Raw genomic sequence first — 24,393 nt, forward strand, 5'->3', positions numbered from 1 at the left:
CACTATATCCCAGAAGGAGCCAAAGCTATATGGCATAGAGGAAGAGAAACAACAGTCAACAAAATACTTCAATTCTAACCGTCTCTACCACTACTTCCTGGAGACACTGATTTGTAAAATAAGAATTCTTGATAGAAATAAACATTAACGTAGAGGAGAAATGTGTTAATATTAATAATCATGTTCAACATTAATCTCAGCTATTCCTCAAAAACAGGGGAATCGTGTCCGTGCACACAAAACTTGGAAGATCTTCTTCATCTTTTGCAAGGCTTGAATCTAATACAAAAGTTGTTGAAAACTACAAGCAAAAATGCCCAGGAAACATTCTACCAAGGTTTGGGGCACTCAGTTGGATGTAAGTAGAATTCAAGTTTGCTCTGCTTGCCTCAGTTTTTCTTTAAACTACCACGAGTTTTTGCAGGAGCTACTGAGTCTCTGCCATCACAGACTCAGAAGTCTAACCAGACCTTTTTGTTTAGTGTGACAACCTACACAGACCACAAAATTAATGTTCCTAGACCAGGCTTGGGAGGGTAAGAACAATGTCCAGTGTCTGGTCCCCACCCTCCCAAGCATCTGAGACCGTGTCCTCTAATCCATGCTCAGTACATGCTGGGCAACCAATTAATCTCTCTACACTTTGAAGTTTCACTCTCAGGAGAGGGCACACTGAAGACCCCGATCAGATTTGTCAGTCCCTTCTTCGGCTTTCACCATTCATGGATAACCACGACCTTGACTTATCACACAGGGAGATGTCTTCCCAAATCATCAATCCTGTGTGGGTTTTCAAAAGTTCTAGCCCTACTACACCACCATCATTTCATAATGAATTTCATAAATGAACTTTTATTCTCTTTCAACTGAAAAAGATATGGGGGAAAGAGAGGTCTTTTCTTTTCTCTTTTTCTAAAGAGAGGTCTTTTTTTTTTTCCCCAAAGGGGGAGGAAGAAAAGATATTCTTCACCCATGCCCTCTCTCCTCCCCCACCCCCTCAAAAAACAAAAATCCCACTTTTAGAGATAGCCATGTATTTATAATGGACCCAATTATTTATAATTACCCAATAATTTATAATTATCCATTACTTTCTAACTCTGAGAAGAAAAAAGAGGTAGAGGCAGAAATGTAGACCAGAAATGGAAGTGTAGTGAACACCGAGTGCAGTTACCAAGGCCGACGTTGTTCAAAAAAAATCTTGATTATTTGTTCTGTCTCAGTCCAAAGGGTTTCCCTTTGGAAATGGTGTCGCTTTTTCGAAGTATCAGCAAGGAGCTTAGCACTTTCAGGGAGGATGCTGTCACAGACTCCCTATTGGTCTCAGGTTTCAACAACACAAAAGCAGAGCATGGGGCAGGGAGAGAGTTTCTCTAGGAAATAATTCATGTCTGGAAGACCCAGCCCACCTAGGTGAGAGGAATTTAACTCATCAAGGCCACCTAGTCAATCAGGGTTGTTTATCTGTCATGGGAAAGATGGCAAGGAAGGACCCTTGCTCCAAGCTCCTCCTGCAGTGCCCAGAGCTGTTGGTAGGAAGGGACAATTTTGTGTGACCTGACGTTTGGACATTCTTGACTCTGTGTGTGTGTGTGTGTGTGCCATACGTGTGTGCATTTATGAACATTTATGACTTGTGTGCTAACACGGGGAGACAGTCTCTTTGATCAGTTATAGAGTTCAGTGAAATCAGCTCTGGACTAGACACCAGAACACCTGGCTTCCCTCCCCTCCCCCTCATCGTCCTGGCCTCTGGCAAGCCCTCAACCCTGGCAAGCCTCAGTCTCCTCACCCACGAAGTGGAAGTTCTGAGATCTGTCCCGACGAGGATCAGATGAAATAATGTTCATGAGAACACTGTATGAAGTAGAAGGCAGTACACTACTATAAGAAGTCATTATTTATGATGAATAAGCAGGAAAGAATCCAGATGCCAATTATTTTTCTATCTTCTCACTAGGCTAGGTAATCTAGCCAGAGGGTGGTGAGTGGGTAAGATTTTCCCCACTTACATTCACAGCCAATATGTAAATCTATAATACACAGGTGTCTGAGTTCTATTATTTATAAACCTATTTTAATATGCTATATTGTTTCTAGTTCTCTTCTGGTTCTCCAGGCAATGGAAAACACCCAATTGAGAAAAGTTCTTTTACAAATTAACTGGACCAGAAGGGATTTTTATCACCTGTTTGTAGACCTAACTTATTTGTGTCACTAATTTCTGAGGAATGGATGTCATGATCATAACCATGTGTTCTGATGTGAACCTCCTTCCTCCCCCACTCCCCCCCCACACGTGTGCCCCATATAAAATCTGCCCCAAATTTCCTGATACAGTAATGTAAGTAATAAAGAAGTTTTATGTGTGTTTGTTTGTCTGTATTAAGATATATTTACTAAATGTTTGGGAACCTGAAATTAGAATATTTAATAAGCCACTACTGACATTTATCACCTTCTTTGGGATTTACCACTAACACAGTGACGTTATCTTTCTTGAGCTGAATTAAAAGACAAATTCAAATCCTGCATGGTAGCCACCAAAAGCATATATTTGAAAAACAGAATTCAGCGTGCCATATTATGCATTATTTAATGGTATGCAAATTATAAGTCAGACAGTTAGGAAAACCACACTTCAGCATTAATAAACAGCAACACTACTACTACATTAATTATGATATTGCTATGATTTATTCCCAAGTTTTGCATTTTGATTCTCCTTGAAAATTTATGCCATCTGATAAGCAGTAACCTCTTTCCCCTCCTACACCTCCTACCCATTCCTCAAATCTGTTCTTTCTACCCACCCAATGGATGTCTGCAGGAAACGGGTACACAAAGTCATAAGCAGCTGCATTGTCTTATAAGCATTAATAATTAAAGAACAAGCAAACACCACCTAAAGCTCCAACATTTATTGTGTCAATGTTAAGCACACTTTTTAAAAGACAACATAGAATGTATAGAAACAAGGGGTTGGGGGACTCATGCTCATTTCCACAATACGGGTAATTAGGTTGGCTGGTTTCAAAAGGGCCAGGACGCTGCTAGGGACAGCGATGGTCCAGGGGCCCTCTGTAATGGGACTGATTCACTGTTCCAATGTAGGTCTGTTTTTTTGTTTTTAATTTTTATTAAAAAATATAAATAAAATGGCACTGCAGGCCCGGGCAGGGAGGACTCTGCAGGACTCTGTCTTCGCACAACGGCTTCTTGGAGGCTACTGTCAGAAAACATCACAAACTAGCAGGATGACAGACCACGCAGATGTCGGCTGGGCGGCACGCGTCCACCCCGCCCCTGGGGGCTTCAAATTTTCTCAGAACTTAAGGGCTCTCGAGCTTCCATCCGAAAACTGCCACACATCTTGAGCTCTCTGGGTACTACGCCGAATGGGGGTGTGTGAAGAACCTAGAAAGAGGTTGGAGACAGAGGAGGGGAAAAAAAAAAGTACAGGTGTGACTTGGCCCAGTGATTTTCTGTTCTCTAACTAGCTTTTTAAAACTATAACTTAAATCCACCACAGGTTGAGCCACTGGCATCTTAAACATGATTTCAAACTCAGTCCCCTCCCCCACCACATCTCTGACCTCTCTGAGTGCCTTTCCCATGCCTCCCTCCCTGCCTTCCCCACCAGGGACCCAGACCCGCTACCCGCTTGTATGATAGTCCTAATAAACTCGGGACACACCTGGAAGGAAACACTTTCCCTTATGACTGAGAAAACTGAGTAGGAAACAGTCCTTTGGTTGAGGAGAACAGGGGAGGGAGGGGGGGAAGGGGACATTTCCTTAAAATAATAATAAAATTATAAAGAAACAGAAACTCAAAATTGATGTAAAAGCAGCACAACGAAAACATGAAATGTCATCAAGTTCAACGTCAAAGCAGCCAACGATTTACAAGAGGCGAACAAATCTCTGAAGAGAAAACCAGAACCCAAAATAGTTGCTCCCAAATTGCACCAAAAACTGCCTGTAGTTTCTTTCAAACATGCAGTTTTCTTTTCCTTTTTTTTTTCTTTTTGGTAAGGGGGAAAGGCAATGGTGAAGGGAAGAAGGGAGTGGTTATTTTCCTCCGGGGTTCCTCCCTTGCTGTGTACATTGACTTGAAGCAGCAGAACTGGGAGTCCGGATGTGCCGAGGAAGAGGGCTACCACTGTGGCATTCCAGGGCTCGTTGCCATGGCGACCTGAAGCCTGGGCCTGGGGCCTCCTCTCCCCCGACTTGGCGCCGCAGGAGGCCCAGGGTCTGGAGCTCAGCTGCTCTCCTGAATTCCCCCCGCGCAGTGGAGACCCGGACTGAGGGGCCTCCTGTGTCCAGGTGGGCTGATACCCCCATCGAACCCCTTTGTCCGACCTGCTACCAGTACTGAAAACCCTAACAGACAAAATACAGCATGGACATGTACCACGCTCACCATTATTGAAAAGCACAGCCCCCTATGGGTTTGCGGGTGGGGGGGTGGGTCCTGCGTTAGAGGATTGACTTTGGGGAAATCGTTTAATTTGCCTTTTCTGCTGAATCACAAGGACCTGATATGCGCTCCCTTTAAGTAGTCTTTGCCACTTTTACAGAAAGGAAAAACAGTATTTGGATCAACCACTGGAATTGTGTGTTCAGGCAAGTTTAGGTTCTTAAGCACAATGACCCACGTGAACTGAACTGGTCTCCTTTCCTGTTTGCAAGGGAGGAATTAATCGCATCCCATGACCATAGATGACACTGGGAAACAGAGAGAGAGAGAGAAACAGACCCATCCCCCTAAAGGCTGATTCACTGGCCATGTGTTTTACTAAATGAAACAGAGGGCTAATGGGATAACAAGATGACAGTAAGCAAAAGTGCACACCCAACAACCCATGTCTACCATTTGCAGCTACAGCACCCCTGAAATAAATGTACATAATCCCAATTCTGGCTATGTGTCCTGATGTCCATTTCTCTAAACATGGGTTCATTTATTCTTAATTGGAAAAGCTGCAGGGCCTTAAGAGACACTTAGGAAAATTTGCTAAGTGCCTTGTGCCTTTTTTAAAAGTTAACAGTCTTATAAAGGACATTTTTCCAAGCAGGTTTAAACACTGCCAATCCCATCCTCACACTGGCAAAATTCCCACATTTCTTTCTTTTTCTTTTTCTTTTCTTTTTTTTAATGGGAAGTTGTCTGAAAAAGAAAAGAGAATGGGATGGGTACATTCTTGAACACACCAGGCCCGGGGACGATGGAGCAACAGAATCATAATGAAGAACACACGACTACAACACAGTCATAAGAAATCATGTTTGTGTGTGCGTACAGAGGGCAAAAGAGGCTTAAAAAAAAAAAAAAAAGAAAACGCCGTATTTCCTCCCTCACGCTCTGAGCTGAAAGTGTTCAAAGCAGGACAGGATGGGGCCTGAGGCTCCTCAACTCCTTTTCAGGAAAGCCTGAAATATCCCAGTTTACAAACTTTCAACAAACTTTTAGTGTCTTTGAATAAACCACCTCATTTCCTTATTTCTCCAAATGAAATGATATCTAACCCCCACTGCCGCTTCCTTTCAAATTCTCACTTCAAGCATTATGAACATACACAGTATGTACTTATTACATATACAAAAATGGTATTTAAATAAACAGTCCTATCACAGAATGCCCTGGGAAAACTCAACTACTTCACACTTCCTGCCATGGCTGGTACAAATGAAGAACCAAGTGTTCTAAGCCACCTTTAAAATGTATTGGCTTCAGTCCTTTTGTAGGTCATAAACAAAGAGAGGGTAGGAAATGGTCTGGGATAGAGGTAATCCATGCACTGGGAGGGTTTCTAAGTTAAAATCTGTGCGAAGTAGTATTTGCGGTACCCCTGTTTATTAAGTTGTTCTCCAAAGGAAGACAAAAGGGAGCACTTAAGCATTAAGAGTTCAGGTATGTAGAGAACATTGCATCAACACATCGGGGGTTTCACATAAACTGGAGAACTATGAAAAATGTTAACATCCTTAATATTTCCTCATTTAAAAAAAATCGGGAATTTATCCTCTGTTGGAAATGTTTTTTTGTTATTTTGTATTAATGTTTTTAATTTTGGGGTCCCAGATACAGATGTCATTTTTAAGTTATATTCCTGTTGCCTAGGTTTTCAGACTCCTATTGTTCACTCAGCTTCAGAAGTTAGATTTTATAAGAGGGCTTCACTAAGTCAAGAGACTAAGTACCCTGAAGAACATGTCTCCCAATAAATTTATTTAACTTCGGTACCATGTAAATCAAACATAATCTGTGATTTATCACCAGATGTTTGCACCCCTCCCCATTTCCCATTTGATTGAGGAAATTTGAACATACAAGTAAGTATACAGTATCCACCATTAATTCTGTCTGTCAGGATGCAAAACCCAATTATGCTAAGAGCATCATATACTGAAAAATTAAAACGAACACCGTATATAAAACCTGAACAGCTGCACTCATGGCTCCTAATAAAAGAGTAATAGGGACACACAGCGGTTTTATGGACATTTAATATGGTGAAGCAGAAGTCATCACATCTAAAACTGGCATGGCCCTGGGGAATATTTCTATCCTGACTAGTATTGTGGATTCAGTTGTGAAGTAACCTAATTCAAAACACAAAAATCGCCTCTCAGTTCACTGCCAATTACCAAGTCCTACAAGATACGTCCATCTCTATCTATCCCAGTCCCTATTCCCAGCCCCAGACAGATCCTCTCTTCCGGGGTTCTTCTCTGCCTCCACTCCCTAATTCCCACCCAAACTGGCTTTAAAAAAATACACCTCCTTTCTGTGCATTTTAGGATAAAACTATTCTTGCCTCAGATCAAAGGCATTACATGAAAAGGCACCAGGGCAAAAGAACTGAGCAACAAAAATGCTACCACAAGAAGACAACAGAACAGCTTTTGTTTTGGTTTTTACAAAAAGAAGAACAATGTTGTATCCATTCATCTACACTGGGAACAGGGAGACAGGATCAGAGAAGTCTGTGCTTTAATAAAGCAAATAGATGCTGCAGGTTGCAGTATTTGTAAAACTGACAACACAGATTTCTAAGGAGAGTTTTTTTTTTTTTTTTTTTTAAATAAGGGACCTAACCTGCTTTCCAAAGACTATGTTTCAATTCATAAATCTGTTGGTTGGGCAAATGATCACTGAAGGTACTTCCCCCCTCATTTGCTATCAGCCAGGAACACAATATAAAAACACCTAAAAGATCTGTCCCATCTTTGGTCCCTAGGACCTCAGAATCACAAGGCAAACACCATCCATCTCAGGAAATCAGTGGCTGATTCCACAGATTAGCCACATCTGGCTAAACTACTGTTTACTTCTCTCTCTCTCTCTCTCTTTCTCTCTCTGTCTTTTCAACCTGATGCTTTTGTTTCTGGATTTTTATGGGGGGGGAGTGAGGTTATTTTTGGTATGAAGAAAGACTCATATGGAAACGAAAGAGCTGATTTTTTTTTTTTAAAAAAAAAAGCTTTTTTACATTATGTTCTAAGATAGGGCAGGGAAGGGAGAATAGAAAAAGAACTTTCAGACAACAAGAACAGCAAAAAATCCAAAAGAAATAAAAGTTTAAGATGCTATTACCAGTAAATTTTTCATTTATATCTGAATGAATTATTGTTAAGTGATGAAGGGAAAGTTTTTAACATCAGAATGAAAACACTTTCCATTTCTTGAAAATTATTCTAGAACTATAAAATCTAAAAACTATTTCCATGTTTTGAGACATGTCTATTTTAATATAGTAAGCACTTTATGTTCCTTTAGGGTATAATACACGCATCAAAATGCCCATAGAAATAATCCTGAAAAAGACTGACTGGCCTTCTCTTAAAACCTGTTATTTTCTTGAAAGTAATTTACAGAGTGTGTCAAATGAGGACACAAGAAGCTTACATTGTGTACTTTAATTTTTTTTATTTTTTTCAATAAAGGGACAAAATGGGTGTATGAACAGGTTAATGCAGACAACTGCCAAAAAAACACAGACAGTGGTTTTTCCAATAGAACTTAACAAAGACCAGAAACAAATACAATAAAAAGCCAGGTTGTAATGACCTTTGGTCATCCAAATAAAAAAAAATAAAAACAAAGAAAAATAAAAGATCAAATTAAGTGCCTCTGTTTTGAACAGGGCACGTAAGCAATAATAAATAGTGACTCCCATAGTAAAAGATAAAATTTCAAGTTACGACAAACAGCTTTCATTACAGGAATAGAAAAGGCCAATAACAAAATATTCTGCATTGCCATTTACAAAAAAGTATTGACTAAAGCGGGCTTTCTCTTTAATATGCTTTGCATATGAAATTCTTTCCAATCTAAATATAAAGCACCATTTAGTTTTTGGCAATGAAAAAAACTGCAAAACATTGTTTTTGTTTTTTTTTTCCTTTTTTTTTTCTTTCTTTCTTTTACTGCATATGAAGGTAAGATGCTGGAATGTAGGGTGATAGAAGGAAAGGGACAAAAAGCACACTACATAACAAACCAACGTTATTAGCTTGCAGTACTGCATACAGTATGGCAGCAGGAAAAAGGAACAAAAAAGGATATGTACAACCCCTATGACAGCCATCCGTGTGACATTCTAGCAGGCTCCCCCAAACCGCCATTATATGGCTTCTCATCTGTACAATGTCACACTTTTTTGTTTGTCTCTTCTTTTTTTTTTTTTTTTTGAAGCATACAAATAATTTGCACTATATTATCCTGCCAAATTAAAAAAATATACTGTGGCAGCCTGTCTTTTTTTTTTTTCCACTACCAAAAAAGGTACATTGATACCTTTTAAGAGAACAAGCAACAGTTAAAAATACAAGCTTCAATATAAATACTATAGTGCCTAACACTAGATGAACATTTAATTCAAATACCATTCTAGAAATACAGAAAAAAGACCATAAATGTGTTTTAGCATAGGAATCAACATGAGTGTGCATTTTCCTATATTTAAGTACTATATAATCTTAAACCTTTCCCCAATGTATGTTTTTTTACAACCTGAAGAGCGGTGTGTATCCAAGGCATAGAATTTCCACTACCATTTTTAAATGGATAACAAGTCTTGTAACACCACCAAGACAATGGAACCCTAAAATGCAGTTCCCCCCTAAACATAATGAAGTGTTTTTTAAAAAAATTTTTTTCTTAACATTTATATTTAAAAAAGTTTTGTACAAAAAAATCCTTGCACTGTAGAAGCGAAAGCAATCATTCATTTCTATGTTAAGTGTATTCTGTTTTCCATTCACAGCGCTTGCAATGTTGAGTCCGAGTAAGTAAGCTCATTAGTCAAGTAAATGGCTGGCAAAGGTTTTTTTTTAGTTTTTTTTTTTAAAAAATGCTCATCAATGAGATTGTGTTCAATTTTTTTTTTCAGCATTCTTGCAACTTTTCCCTTAAGTATAGACCTGTAAACTGGGAAAATTGTACAGTGCACTTAATTGTCCTATCTGAGCAGGTTTATTTTATACTCAACCTCTGTATCTCTGATTAGAGAAAAGATACAGATATTACAGGCAGAGTCAAGTGCTATTTGAACACCAACTGGGGCAGATGCTAGCTTAATAAAAAAGAAAAAATTAAAAAAATAAAATAAAAACAATGAATCCTCTTCCATGTTAACACAAATAGCACACAGTGTATGGAAAAGAAATGAAGTACAACTTTTAGGGAGCACAGACATATATACTGCTACTCTTAAAATTCTTTCTCTTCTTTTTTAAGAACGTCACATTTAAACACAAGTCTTAAGAATTCATAGTTAATCATCATTGTATCAATATTAGCTTATACACCTGTTCTAGTTTAAAATGGCAAATAGTACCACATTGTGCTAAAAGATCACATATTTTTTTTTTCCTGTTACCCTCTGTCAAACCTTATCGTCAGTCTCTTGTTTTTAATATGGTCTACGAGGTCTTAAAGTTTATCGTTTGATTGTCCCTTTGACAACCAAATAGATCTGGATCTATTTCTTTTGGTGCCAGAATTTTCTTAAACAGACATTATTTAAAACAAGTTATCTTCATAAAATGAATTCCTTACTAATGCATTTAATTGTATTCCAGGGCTTTTGCACGTTGCACATTCAATCTAATCATCATTTAAAAAAAATAAAACTTTGGGCAAAACAGCCCATTTCTTTTAAGCTCTCACCAGGAGCAAAATAGCATTTATACTGGTATAATCAGTTTTGCTTATAAGATTAAACTAAAGGGAGAATGATGATTAACTAGGACATAGTGGGTCATATTTTTAGGTAGCCATTGTTGTGAGAAATACAATATAGAATTATATGCTAGGTCCTAAGGTTTCTTACCTCACCCAATGCTGAATTAAGCTACAAGTTTATAACAAGTAGAAAGAACCATCAACGTGGTTTTCATAGATCCAAGGCACTCTTATTTTAAAACCAAATGATAGGATAAACTTGTTTTGTTTTTCTGTTAATTTGTCAATTCAAGGCCTTTTTTTTCCCTCTCCAATTGATACATTTAACCCTTTAGAGACAGACATTTAGCTCATAGAGATTTCGTTTCAGTGCTGTCCATTCTGTCTGTAGAGGGTTAACCCAAAGACTGTTTTTCCTCCTCACGTTATAAAATAAAACTGTACATGATATGTATTACAGAATGTATGCAGCATGGTCTTTTTCTCTCTCTCTCTCTTTTTCTCTCAGAACGGAACTGGAAACAGCAACATGTTTGCTCAGCAACGAATCGGGGACAATTTAAAATAGCCATAACATACCATACATGCTGTCTAAGTTTAAAAAAAAAAAAAACATACACAACATGTAAATTATTGCACAAGAGAAAGGCTCAAAGTTTGCGTAAAATGCAATAGTATTGCCCCATACAGATCATGCATTCAAACGGTGAGAACATAAAGGAAAAAAAGAAAAAGAAAAAAGAAAAAGAAAAAAAAAACAGGTGTGCTGGTGACAAGCACTCTCATATTCTTAGCTTCCGTTACTTCTGTTTGTTTGTTTGTTTAATCACATGGGACTAGAAAAAAATCCTACGGGGGAGTGGGGCTGGAGGGCGATGGGGGAGGGGGTGGTGAAAAAAGGAAGTGTCAGGTGGGAGTGAGGGAGGGGTATTAATATACCTCTATTCAGTTTTTATATCATTATTCAACACTCGATCACTGTGCCATTTTTTCATGTGTTTCTCCAGGGTACTGTACACGCTAAAAGGCATCTTACAAATTTCACATTTGTAAACGTCCTTCCCCACCTGGCCATGCGTTTTCATGTGCCTGGTGAGCTTGCTACTCTGGGCACAGGCATAGTTGCACAGCTCGCATTTATAAGGCCTTTCGCCCGTGTGGCTTCTCCTGTGGACAGTGAGATTGCTACAGTTCTTGAAGACTTTCCCACAGTACTCACAAGTGTCGCTGCGTCTGCCCTCTTTTGAGCTGGGCCTGCCCGGGCCCGGACCACTAATATGGGGCGTGCTCCCTCCACTTCCCGTGCCGCTGCGCCCCGAGATCCCTCCGTCCAGCTCCCCGGGCGGCGTGGAGAAGCGCAAGCTCCCGTTCTCCGAGGAGTGCTCCGACGAGGAGGCGAAAGGCGATTGTCTGGAGTCTCCGAAGCTAAGGAAGGGATCTTTGAGCTGCCTGGAGGCCGCGTAGCCAGCGAGCCACTGCGAGTACACGTTCTCCGTGTTGGGCATCGCGGCCGGGGGCAAGTCGAACTCCTTCTCGAGCTTGATGCGCTTGGAGAAGGGGCTCAGCGAGCTGGGGCTGCCCAGCAGCAGCTTTTTGGACAGGCCCCCCGAGGCCGACTCGCCCGGGGAGCAGCCGCGGCCGTTAACAGTGCCATCGTCTATGCGGTCCGACTCGCCGGCCACCGAGTCTTCGTCGCAAGTGTCCCTGTGGCCCTCGGCCTCGGCCAGGTGGCCGCGCTTATGTTTCTCGCCCAGGACCTGGTGGAAGGCCTCGCTGAAGTGCTGCATGGAGCTGAGCACCATGCCCTGCATGACATCAGGCAGGGCGCGGCCCTCGTCGCCCACGCCCACCACCGCGCCCCGCGAGCTGTTCTCGTGGTGGCGCGCCGCCTCCAGGCTCAGCCCGAAGCCGTAGTCCACCCTCTCGCTCTCCGTCAGCTCCTCCTCCTCCTCTTCCTCCTCTTCTTCCTCTTCCTCGTCGTCCTCCTCTTCCTCCTCGTCCCCATTCTCCGGGATCAGGTTGGGGTCGTTCTCGCTCTTGAACTTGGCCACCACAGACTTGAGCGCGCTGCTGGCGCTGCCCACCAGGTCGCTGGTGCCGGGTTCCGGGGAGCTGGCGGTGGAGAGGCCGTCGTCGGACTTGACCGTCATAGGGGACGACTTGTGCATGTGCGTCTTCATGTGGCGCTTCAGCTTGCTGGCCTGCGTGCATGCGTGGTCGCACAGGTTGCACTTGTAGGGCTTCTCGCCCGTGTGGCTGCGCCGGTGCACCACGAGGTTGCTCTGAAATTTGAACGTCTTGCCGCAGAACTCGCATGACTTGGACTTGACCGGGGGCTGGGAGGGAGGAGGGGCGGATTGCAGAGGAGGGAGGGGGGGCGTCGCCAGGAAGGGCGGCTTGCTACCTGGCTGGAATGGTTGCAGTAACCTTTGCATAGGGCTGGGCCGGCCTGGGGACAGCGGTGGGCTAGACGTGTTCCCTGCCAGCTCTCTAAGTCTCCTAGAGAAATCCATGGCGGGAGGCTCCATAGCCATTGGATTCAACCGCAGCACCCTGTCAAAGGCACTCGGGTGATGGGTGGCCAGGGCCATCTCTTCCGCCCCCAGGCGCTCTATGCGGTGGGGGTCCAAGTGATGTCTCGGTGGTGGACTAAACAGGGGGGGAGTGGGTGGAAAGCGCCCTTCGGCCAGGCCGGAAGCCTCTCTCGATACTGATCCTGGTATTCTTAGCAGGTTAAAGGGGTTATTGTCTGCAATATGAATCCCATGGAGAGGTGGCTGGGAAGGACATTCTGCACCTAGTCCTGAAGGGATACCAACCCGCGGGGTCAGGGGACTTCCGTGTTCGCTTTCTAAGTAGATTCTTAATCCATGAGTGTTCTGTGCGTGTTGCAAGAGAAACCATGCACTGGTGAATGGCTGTTTGCAAGTTGTACATGTGTAGCTGCTGGGCTCATCTTTACCTGCAAAATAATACAACACCAACATCAATGTTTCATCACAGAGGAGTGCATTAGCAATTGCTTCTTTATGTTTCACCTCCAGCCTTCCCTGCCCCCAGCCCTCAACCCGAGAGGCCTAAGCCCTCACTGACCTATTCTTCTGCGAGCCTACATTGGTGCCTGGCACATCTGGTGACTGAGGCCCAATAAATATTTGTCCAATCTTTCTGCCATTTCATTCAATTCTAAGAAATTTAAATCCAATCTCCAAATCAGAAGAATCTGGACCAATTCTAGCTTGGGAATGAGGATCCCTACATTCTAGGGAATCTCAGCAAACATCTGAGCTTTCCAGTCCTTTGCCAGCTGTGGTTTGGGGCAAGCTACTTCATCTCCGTGACTCTGTTTCCTCATTTGTTAAAAGAGGCACTTGGACAAGGTGACCTAAGGGAAACTTCCCTGCTTCCTAAATCCCATCGTTCTATTCTCCCCTGGGTGGCAGGTGAACTTTCTAAAGAGGCAATCATTTCATAGAGATATCAAAAAAGAGAAGGTCAACTCATTACAATTCTCTGTGGGCCTAGAGATGCTTTTAATCTTAGCCGGAAACACACTAATTGTTGATATTGTTAAAAATGAGAAGATACGCATAAAGTAATTCCGTGGAAGAGAGGCTAGCGACATTCTCACCTCCCAGCCTGCGTGAGGATCAGTGAGTCCCAGTTCTGGTTCCACAACTCCCTACAGGGACTCCCCTTTTTATCTCAAGGGACAGTGCAAAAATCTCAAAAGAGAAATTTAATTCGGATTTAACCAACAGGCTGGATCACATCTTTAAGAATTGTCCCCCAGTCAAACAAATGCGAGTCTGGAGAAGTTAGGAGGAGTGGCCGGTGCCAACTTAAGCAGACACAGCATCCTAGTTGAAGAACAGTTAAAGCAGCCAGCACCATGACGGGCAGCAGGCTGAGAAATGCTACACTAGCCTCCTCCTCATTATTTTGAGAGGCTAACAACGTGAACCAAATTATACAACATCCTGCGCCCTCGGCTGAGCCTCAGCTCCAGTTGAGAAAGAAACAGAAAGATACAGTTCAGCTAGTCAACTCTTTGGCCAGTAGCCAAGCCGTCTGGAGAGGGGCCCTGCTTAAGTCACATTATTTCTCTCTCGCTGAAAAGAACCCGAGAGTGGTAAATGCCACTTTGGCAAAGAGGGGCCAGCTTGACTTCACAATCATTCATTTCTGGAGATAGCTAAATTTAAAAATATATATACACCAAGGGAGTAACTAACAGTTTACCAGTCAACGACAGCATTAAAAAGGGCACAAATGTTGGTGGCCAGAGAACAAGGATGAGAAAAATAGATAACTTCCCAGGGATTCCAAAAAAGGCGTGCGTAAAACACAAGCGAGGAATAAGCTTGAGCCCGTCTTTTTTTTTTTTTTTTTAAGATTTTATTTATTTATCTGACAGACAGAGATCATAAGTAGGCAGAGAGGCAGTCAGAGAGAGAGAAGGAAGCAGTGCAGGGCTCCATCCCAGGACCCTGAGATCATGACCTGAGCCGAAGGCAGAGGCTTTAATCCACTGAGCCACCTAGGCACCCTGAGCCAGTCTTTTAAAAGGGGGACTAGACGAATCGCTTAAGGCTCCCAGCTAGTATGTGTCAGTAACTTTTTTTTTTTAAAAGCAAAAAATCCACCATGAAGCTAAAGAGTGAGAATAAGAAAATTAATCAGTTATGATTCCTCCATTTAGCAAGTCAGAAAGAAAAGCTGGCAGGGTCTTCTCAGGAGCCCCAAACACTTGCATTCCAAAACAAGCCAGCCCTGCTCAAGCACTTGTCTGAATAATGGACTCCCTGCCCTGACCTTGTAATTTACTTTACAATGCATTTATAATCTCACTCAATATATCCCACTCCTGGGTAAATCTCTTTAACAAGATTAGATGATAAGATACCAAAATTAGGTTTCCAACATTTGCCTAATGTGGAGGGAGGAAAAAAAAAAGGCAGAAAGATTTTGAAAGAAAACGCTGACATTAGTATCACATTATCTGCCTATTTTTGTTTGCCTCCTCTCTTGAAAGGGAAATAAAAAGCATCATTGAGAGTATTTTCATAAATTTTTTGTTGTTGTTGAACAATGACTTGGGTCCTAAATAGGCAGGAAAAAACCGATCTGGTTCCAACTAACATGACCCTCTGTGGCTTTCTCCTTTGCCTCCCTAGGACTCTGTGTTATTATCATACATTTGGCCTGACAATCCGAACTGGATAAGTAAAAAGGAGATTTGTCAGCTGGAACAAATTCTTAACACTTTCATCACTCCAAATGCCTTAAAATCGTATCTTAGATTATAATATTCTATTGAAACTCAGGATTGGACCCATGATTAGCAATGCCAGTTTCGCACACACCATGAACGGGAAGGCCACTGGTGAGTGCCAAAAGTTATCTGGCACAGCTCCAAGGATCTCACCTGCACCCTCCCCAAAAGGCTTAAAGGGGAATCGTCTGTTTGATTTTGCTGCTCTGAACTTCCTAAAATTTTGCTTTCAGAGCCAGTGACGTGCTCATGCTCCAGTATGTTCACACCATACTGTTACCCTCTCTTCTCATACATCAGGTCAGAGAAGATGGCATTTCATCTTATAATGAGCATACAACATACAGTTTTCACTATCGCGCTATAGTATTCCTATCAACTAGATATTCTAGATTGTGAGGGCAGCTAGTGTAATCATAATGTCAATGAGAAGGGCTGTTACGAATGAGACTAAAGATTACCTCAAAAGAGCTGCTTTGAAACTGGTAATTATTACCAGCCCACTAATAGCAAATGATGCATTACAGTTTCACCATATAATCTGTGTTTCACTCGGCTCACACCAGTGCACCATATTATATTACGGTGCTCACAGATTCTCAATTCCTAAACTGCAGTCATCAATAAATGTGTTACTTGCCATAATTTGTGAAATTACTTTGTTCATAACATCTTTGATGGTTTAGAAAGACCAGAATTGATTTCCTGCGTGGCAAAATTAGGACTACATTGATTTATTGACGTGTAAAATATAATAATATTCTTCATTTACTCTGACGAAAATCAACTTCTCAATTTGAGAGCCTCATTGGGCATTCACGGGGATTGTTTTGATTTAGAGCAATAAGTGGAGACCTGGCCCCCAGTGCAGGAACTCCAGGCAGCAAACAGTTAAAATCGGCTATTAGCTCACCTACCAGCTGTTATTTTATTTCATTTTACTATATAGGAAGGAGTAACCCCATTTTCAGTTTGCCACCAATACTAAAGAGACTTGTGATCTCAGCCTCAGGATTTAGAAGAAGAACAAGGTCTGACACCAGGGCTCAGAACCAGTCATTTCTTTGGCCCTTAGGTTTCCTATCTGTAAAATGAGCATAAAAACAGTACCTGACAGAACTATGAGGCTTAGATGACAGATGCTTATAAAAGCCACATGTAAACTACCTGGACCAAGGTGAACATGAGTTTTCCTTACTCCCAGCCTTGATGAGTTCCCTAGCAGGGTTGCATGCCCAGAAGGGCTTCCAGAAGAAGGCTGGAATCCAGAATCCAGGCCTCACCTCAGGCCCAGCAGAGGCCTTGGCTAGAGGGCAGCAGGTGGGGCCACATTAGGGCCCACGACTGTGCTCCACCAGCAGGGAAGCCACAAGGTAAGGGCTAAGTGCTCTGAAAGCCAAGGGGGCAGCTAGTTAAGGCAGCTGAGTGGCCTGGGGGTCAGCTTTGCTCCAGAGCTTTCTGGAGTTCCACAACCCATCTCCATATACCTTGTTTGGTCACTCCTAAAACTGGTCCTGCCAGCATGGGCACCAGCAATCTAGGCACCCTCCCTTTGCGGGAAGAGGGGGAGAAGACATTGGCTCTGTATCAGGCTCCTAGCTTGCACCCCTCGAATCCAACTCCCTGCCCTTAGAAGGGTCAGTGGAAGAGAGAGAGAATGGAACTGTTTCCCAGGCCACCAGCCAGTGGCCACTCAGCCCCACCCTCCTCTCCACCACCCCAGTCCCCTCTTTCCCCTTCCCTCCACCGGTGGTTCTGTTCCCACGGCCCAGTGCGGGGCCCCAGGCACCCCCAGCCAAACGAGGAGCGCTCTCCCCACCCAGTCAGCATGTAGGGACTCGAAACCATGAGTCCAACCCCCTAAACTCTACAGTCTGTGACCTAAGCCAGCCTTAGGCCCAGCCTGGTGTTGGGGAGGGGGTGGCAGAAGTGGTGTTTTAACCCCTCCACCACCCAGCCCTCGGGACTGGAGGACTTGTGAAATTCACACAATGAGTCCTTGTTACCTAGGATTACCTAGGAGTTAACAAAACAAACAACTGGCTTCCAATTTGGTCTCAGGGCGCAAGCCCTGCCCTGCAGACACCATTCACGGGATGGTTAGGTCTCCCACCGAATAACCAGGCCCCTCTCTAGCTGAACACCTGCAGCATCTTGTTCTTTTCTTTCCATGACACACTCCCCGTTTCCTTTCTTCTGTCTACAACAGGTTAGTTTTCACACACTTTCAAAGTAAAAATAACATTCCTTAACTAAAGATTAGATGCCACACTTCTTTTTTTCAGGAAGCTGCTTTTTTGTGTTTGGGGTAGAATCAACCCCCACCCCCGTCCAACTTTATAGCCATGCAAGACTCATATCATTTGTTACTCCATAGAAAAGCAAACCGAATTACCTTTTAAAACAACATCTTTTCAAACACATTTTCACCAACATACAAATCTACATTTCAGAAAAATTTCCCCCACCATAAAATTGGTTTGAACAAGTACATGGATGGTATTAGTGGTAGTGATGTGGGTAACGGTGGACTCTTTGAATTTAAGCAACAAGGCTGTGCATTTGTCTCTAAAACTAGGAGAAAAATAAGTAGAAATTGCATATGTATGCACATATATAATGCACCATGTGGATATACAAATATACCATGCTTCAATACACATGGAAATGCACATATAACACACATGAGCACAGCTCTAAAGTAACTCTACATTGACTTCTTTTGGTTCTGGCCTCTGCTAACACAGACTCCATGGAATAAATTCCAAGTCCTAAATGAGGCCATGCAAGCGAATGTCCAGCAATAAAATGGGGCCTGAACACACAGATGGTATATGGTCACCAGCAGTGGAGACAGCTAAGACCCTGGGGAGGCCACCTCCCTCGCCCTCCACCCCCCTACCTCCCCCTACCCCCAGGGATGAACTGCTGTCAGTTCTGTCTCCAGTGAGGAAAGGGGAGGGGGAAAAAGGGAGGGGGTGTGGATTGGGGCGGGAGAGAGGGTACCAGTGAGTAATGGAATAATGCAGATGAGAATGCCAATCTGTTTTGAAAGTAACTCTTTTCAGTACTTAAAAAGTAAGGGTAATTTCCAGAAACTCTCAGCTTTATACACACGGACATTTGTAGAAGAAATAATGCTCAACTTACAAATACCCTGCGGGGCATATTCTGCACTCATCCCGGGCGTGGGGATTAGAGCTCCGTGTGCAGAACGAGGGGAGGACAGGCCCCTCCAGTGCAGAAGTTTATCTGTGAAAGAAACCCAAAATCAAGCACTAAAGCTACAAACAATGTGCATCGTAAACCACAGGATATCACATTTCAATTCCATTAAAATAGATTAACATCATTACAACAGCCTTGCAGATAGTTAACAGGCCCAAGGCCTGCATCAAACAAACAGCGATGAAGTTATTTCCACAATTTTGTTTTGTTTTTGATTTTGGTCTTTTTAGACAAAAGAAAAGGGGTTTGTTTTAATGGGGGGGGTTGGTCTTTGGTTCCTTTGCTTCTTTGTTATTGTTTGTTTATTGTCTTACAATAAGAGACATGTAAATAGCAAGGGGAAAATTGGTAATACTGGGGGTAGACTGCAAAAGGGAGGGGATTTATCTGCAAGGCTGGTTTACATGCATACATTTACCATAAAAGACAAGCCCAAACAAAAAACAATATGCAAGTAGGAAATAAGTGGATCTGTGAATCATTCCTTCTAGAATAGAGAGGCCCATTCTGTCTTCCCTGTCCCATTGCTCCCTCTTCCCAAGCTGTGCTTCGGACAGCGCCTTCAGAGACAGGGAAATCGTGGGCATTGTGGACTTGGTTGGGCAAGAATCTAGAATAGACTCTTCTCTAAAATCGCATCAATGGAATACCCCACATAGACACGGCTTCTTACAACACAAAGCAGTGGAGAATAAAGATTAGACTTCTGGGGTCCAAATAACTTCGGCCAAGTCCACATCTTGAGAGTGAGGAATCCTACTCTTACGTGACAAGGAGAGAACCAAGCACCCAGAAAAAGTGGCCCACCTTCTCCATTCTACTGCACTTGGTCGCTCTCTGGCGAGGAGAAACGGCTTCTCACACTAATAAACATAAATCTAGCAGTAAATCAAGCATTTCTAGCACTGAGACTTTTGTGAGAAAAGAAATATTTGGTTTGTGCGACCTGGGGATTACACGGTTTATGTGGTAAGTTCCTAGTTTTTCCAAGTCCACCTTGAGCCAACCAAGCATGGAGAGGTCAACCTTGAGACAGAGTGTAGATCGATGGAGCAGGAGATACTCAGTGTGTTCTAGAGGCTGGGAGGTTGTGATGATTGGGGGAGGAGGGAGAGAAGAAAAACAGACTTTGATGGTGAGTAAACAGAGCATGTTTTCCATTAGCTTAATATTAAGAGCACTTAAAAGTGTTGTTGTTAGACTCTCGGATAGCAGGTCTCAAGTGTAAAATACATCCTGTTCTCCTTATAGAGATTCACGCTGCCAAGAACAGCCAGGGCAGTCAGCACAAGGCTCCCTTTCATGGGGAGCCCGGTGGGTAACAATGGCGTGGTGCTCGTGCAAGATCTTATACTCTGTTGTTACCAGGCCTGCAAAGGGGGGGCTGCTCTTGGAGACCATCTCCAGAGACATATCCTCCGCTCTAACTCCAAACAAAATAGATACCACAAAATGAACCCGTGAAAAGTGCAAAGACTGGACTTAAAAAAAAAAGTAAATCTTCATTTGATCGTTTATATTATAAACAGGGTATTGAGAGTAGAGGGTAAAATTCACTGCAGATTTAGTCATTGTGTTTTTCAACAAGAAGTCTGAGAACCCATCTTTGCACTTGCTCTTGCCTTTAGCCATTTCCGAAGTTTGCTCAACGTGAGACTAAGATGGAAATCCTTTCCTTAGGAGACCCACACAACTGAGGTAGCTCTGTGACCCTGGCAGAAATGCGGCAGGGGACCTGGACCCCTGCCCGGGGACAGTGTGATTTCAAACTCTCTGCCACTTCCTCTGAGAAGAGCCTTGAGGTGCCTTGATAGGCCTCCAACAAGAAATGGGAGGGCTCTTCGCCTCATCTAGGTCTGACCACTCACATTTACCTTTGGTTGGCAAAGCTGTCTACAGACTCGTCGGCCCTGAGCAAGCTGAGCTTCCGGGGGCAGCAGCCTGGTCCACTCTTCCACAAGGCCAGGCCATGTGGCAAAGCAAGGGCTCGTCAAGGACAGTGTCTGGGTATCTGGCACCACAACCCTGCTTTTGGCTTTTGAATTCTAAGGAACCTTCAAGATCCTCAAGTCTATGCCTTCGTTTTACAGACGGGGAAACTGAGGCCTTGAGAAATTAATTGGCTGGCCCACAGCTATGCTGACGGCTGAAGTGAAGATCGGAATCGTCTCCTGACTTCCCATCCTGTGCTCTTTTCTGGGATATCCATCCAGCTCTTCCCCGGGGTTCCCGCCCAAGAAGTGCCAGTGTGGGGGGCTCCCTTTCTCCTGACCCGTTAAGAGAAAGAATTTCTCCTAACCACGTCTTGGGAGAAAGTCCAACCCAAAGGTGCTCAGTGGGCCTTTTGAAGGTCCAAATAACCTGACTGAGCTTTAAAATTGGAAACCGACACCTGATCTGCCTCCTGAGCCTCTTAGCTTCCCACGCCTCCACCCCGCACCCCCACCCTCCCCGCACACACCCGCCCCAACCCAGATCTCTCTGCTTTCACCCTCTACCGCTGCTTCCCCTGCAGAATTAGCCAGCTAAAGAGAGACAAACTGTTCCTATCAGCTTAACAAGCTATTGACACTGCCTTTCGGAGAGACCCATCCTTGCATTTCTCTTTCTCCAGGAAGAGTGTCAAAACAAAGGCAGTGGGGAACCCCAGCTGACTCTGCAGCCTCTCCCACTTGAACACATTCCCCTTGGTAAGTAGACGGCAGTTCTCACTGGAACTAAAAATGCTAAATTGTTAATCGCCTCCCTAGGGTTTAACTTTTTGCAATGATTTCAACATGTTTTAGGCAAAGTCTCACCATGAATGCTTCTAAGCATTGCACTCAATGAGCAGGTCTACCTGCCTGAGCCACCCCTGGCTGAAGGCCTTTGCTCTTCATTTTCCCCAGGGAGTGGTGGGCTAGAAAGCGGGCAGTCTGGCTATTCTCTCTTTCGTTTCCTTGGTGGCACTCTCAGGGCAGCGGATCCAGACTGGAGGCCCAATATCAGCATTCCCTGGGAGCCCGTTGGAAATGCAAATGCTCAGGCCCACCTCAGACTCACTGAATAAACACCTGGGGGTGGGGGCCGGGCAGCCATCGATGTTGAACAACTCCTCCAGGTGATATGTGGGCACAGTTCCAGTTTAATCCTGCAGTCCTAGGACGAGGGAGGCATGGAAGCTGGAAGCATGTTCTTCTGGCAGAGAGCCAGAAGGGCTACGAGACGATGGTCTCTTCTGTCTGGGACTCACCTCCTTTAGAACAGTCAAAAACAGAGCAAGCTTGGGACATAGCTAAGAATCCCTTCCTGTGGAATCTCAGGGTCACCCTTCTTCAGTGACAGGACAGAGAACAGACCCAAGCTTTCCATCCAACAGGGAATGCTCTTTGCACGAGACAACATCCAGACCGGTTTATGTCTGACAGATGGTGTCCTCACCACTTCCACCAAAGCTGAAATGTTTGAGAAAGCAGCTGTGGCACACGGCAGGGGCAGAGTTAGGAGCTGGGCTCTGTTTCCTTGTCTGGAATCACACATGTAATGTGTTGCCCTCTTCCGGATCAGTCTTTTCAAATGCCTGTATGCTTCTGGCAAAAGGTGTGTTAACCTGTTCTGGTTCACAAAATTCTCTAGAGACCCAGCATTTCCACTTGGGGCCTTGGAAATGCCTTAGGCATTGTTAAGTTGCAATGTGTCTTTACGGCTAAATAAAAAATAATGAATCTTATTTTTCAGGTCTCATTAAAAATCTGCAGTAAATTGGGAATGGTTTTGATTTAATGTTTTACACTGGTCACTTTACATTTCTATATACAATGGGTACCAACTTTGGATGCAGAGCTTTCTCAGCCCTGTGGGATGTCCTTGGAATTTAAGGTCCTTAAATCAAGTTCTAGGTTTCCTCAAGAGCATCTCAAAGACTCCTTTATTATTGCCATGCTGTTTGTTTCTGAAATTAATCACTGGGTATGAAACGCAGCCACACTACAGTCTCCTCATCGACAAGTAATACTGCTGATCTACAAAGGAGCCCAAACAGCTAAGTACGAAGCATCATCTACAACATGCCTGATGACTTTCTGGTGGCCAAGCTTTATCCGGTATTAAACCCCCAGGCCTCTCTAGCGGAGTACACGGACGTAGAGATGTGTGATAGTTACTATAATGTATACACATGTATATGTTTCCTTTCTTGAACGTATGTTTTGTTTTTCTTTTAAAGAGATTTTATTTATTTATTTGACAGAGAAAGAGAGACGGGCACAAGCAGGCGCAGTGGCAGGCAGGAGAAAGAGAAGCAGGCTCCCTACCAAGAAGAAAGCCCAATGCCGGGCTCCATCCCAGGACCCTGGGATCAAGCCGAAGGCAGAAACTCAACTGACTGAGCCATCCAGGTATCCCTTGAACATACGTTTTTAGAAAACTTCTCTGTTTTTCCAACTAGGTAGGGCACAAAGGGAACAGAGTTGTCCCCATGTAGAATGGGTTACCTTGGGAAGCTGTTACTTCCATTCACTCTGGATATTGAAGAAAAGAATGACATGGGGCACCTGGGTGGTTCAGTGCATTAAGCCTCTGCCTTCGGCTCAGGGAGTGATCCCAGGGTCTTGGGATTGAGCCCTGCATCAGGCTCCCTGCTCTTGGGGAAGCCTGCTTCTCTCACACTCTCCCTGCTTGTGTTTCCTCTCTCGCTGTCTCTCTCTGTCAAATAAATAAATAAAACCTTTAAAAAAAAAAGAAAAGAAAACGAAAAGAATGACAGCCCACCATGATGGGGAGGGAATCTCGATATTGGGTGATAGGCTAAAATAAAGGACCCTGACCCTCTGTTCCAGTTCCAAAATTCTCCAATCCCCTCTTCCCCAGCCAACTTACCAACTACACTTAAAAATTCATCCTGAAAGTTTAGACGGATTGCTGAATGAACCAATTCCAGTTCTATCAATATTAGTGGATCCAAATCACAAAAGTAACAGTAGGGCCGCTAGTCTGGGACAGGGGCTTCTTTAACCGGAAAGCAAATCCACTAAACGTCTTTCTAGCTCTTGACCTTCCATTTACAATAGTTACCAGCTCCTCTCTGAGATTCTGTGACTTATCACAGTATTATAGCGCAAATATTAGCTATGCCGGTGTCTTGAGTCATGTCAGTCTAAACTGAAAATGTGCCAGGTTTATCATCGCTAACAGACTTCTTAATTAACCTTCTGATATTGTCAAAATTGCATTCCCTTTTGTTCTAGAAATGAGCATTTTCCACGAGCATTTTTTCCACCACTGCTTTTTTTACGAGCTGAGGTTTTACCAAATTGTGATGCTCTCTAAAAAGTGTATCCTGTACAGGGGTGCCTGGGTGGCTCAGTGGGTTAAAGCCTCTGCCTTCGGCTCAGGTCACCATCCCAGGATCCTGGGATAGAGTCCCGCACTGGGTTCTCTGCTCTGCAGGGAGCCTGCTTCCTACTTTCTCTCTGCCTGCCCCTCTGCCTACTTGTGATCTCTGTCAAATAAATAAATAAAATCTTAAAAAAAAAAAATGTATCCTGTACAAATGAAAGCAAGCAGGCATTCTAGAGATATCACACTGAACAGAATGTCTCTGCTGAAACTTACTCATGATCTCTACATTCCTTGATACTTCATCACTGACTTCATTTCATCAATTATACATGAAAAACTCTTCTTTTTTGACCAATTCTATCCTCTTAGCTGAGCCC

The 24,393-nt window shown here is 43.5% G+C and overlaps 1 protein-coding gene across 6 annotated transcripts in view; it reads right to left on the bottom strand.

Moving 5' to 3' along the window:
- Positions 1–2,577: 2,577 nt before the first annotated feature.
- The window catches only part of BCL11A (BAF chromatin remodeling complex subunit BCL11A), a 101,648-nt gene continuing 79,832 nt past the window's right edge, over positions 2,578–24,393 (bottom strand). The window contains exons 3-5 of one of the 6 annotated variants that reach the window (XM_044264013.1): positions 18,620–18,721; positions 11,414–13,156; positions 2,578–3,417 (exon numbers count right to left, since the gene is read on the bottom strand). In XM_044264013.1, the coding sequence (XP_044119948.1) occupies positions 3,326–3,417; positions 11,414–13,156; positions 18,620–18,721 (1,937 nt within the window). In that variant the 3' untranslated portion in view covers positions 2,578–3,325. Of the gene's footprint in view, positions 3,418–7,534; positions 13,157–18,619; positions 18,722–24,393 lie in introns of those variants that run through there. The other 5 variants (XM_044264016.1, XM_044264011.1, XM_044264015.1 and 2 more) reach the window with 5 other exon arrangements.

Source organism: Neovison vison, chromosome 8, assembly GCF_020171115.1.
Source record: "Neovison vison isolate M4711 chromosome 8, ASM_NN_V1, whole genome shotgun sequence".
Lineage (NCBI taxonomy): Eukaryota > Metazoa > Chordata > Mammalia > Carnivora > Mustelidae > Neogale > Neogale vison.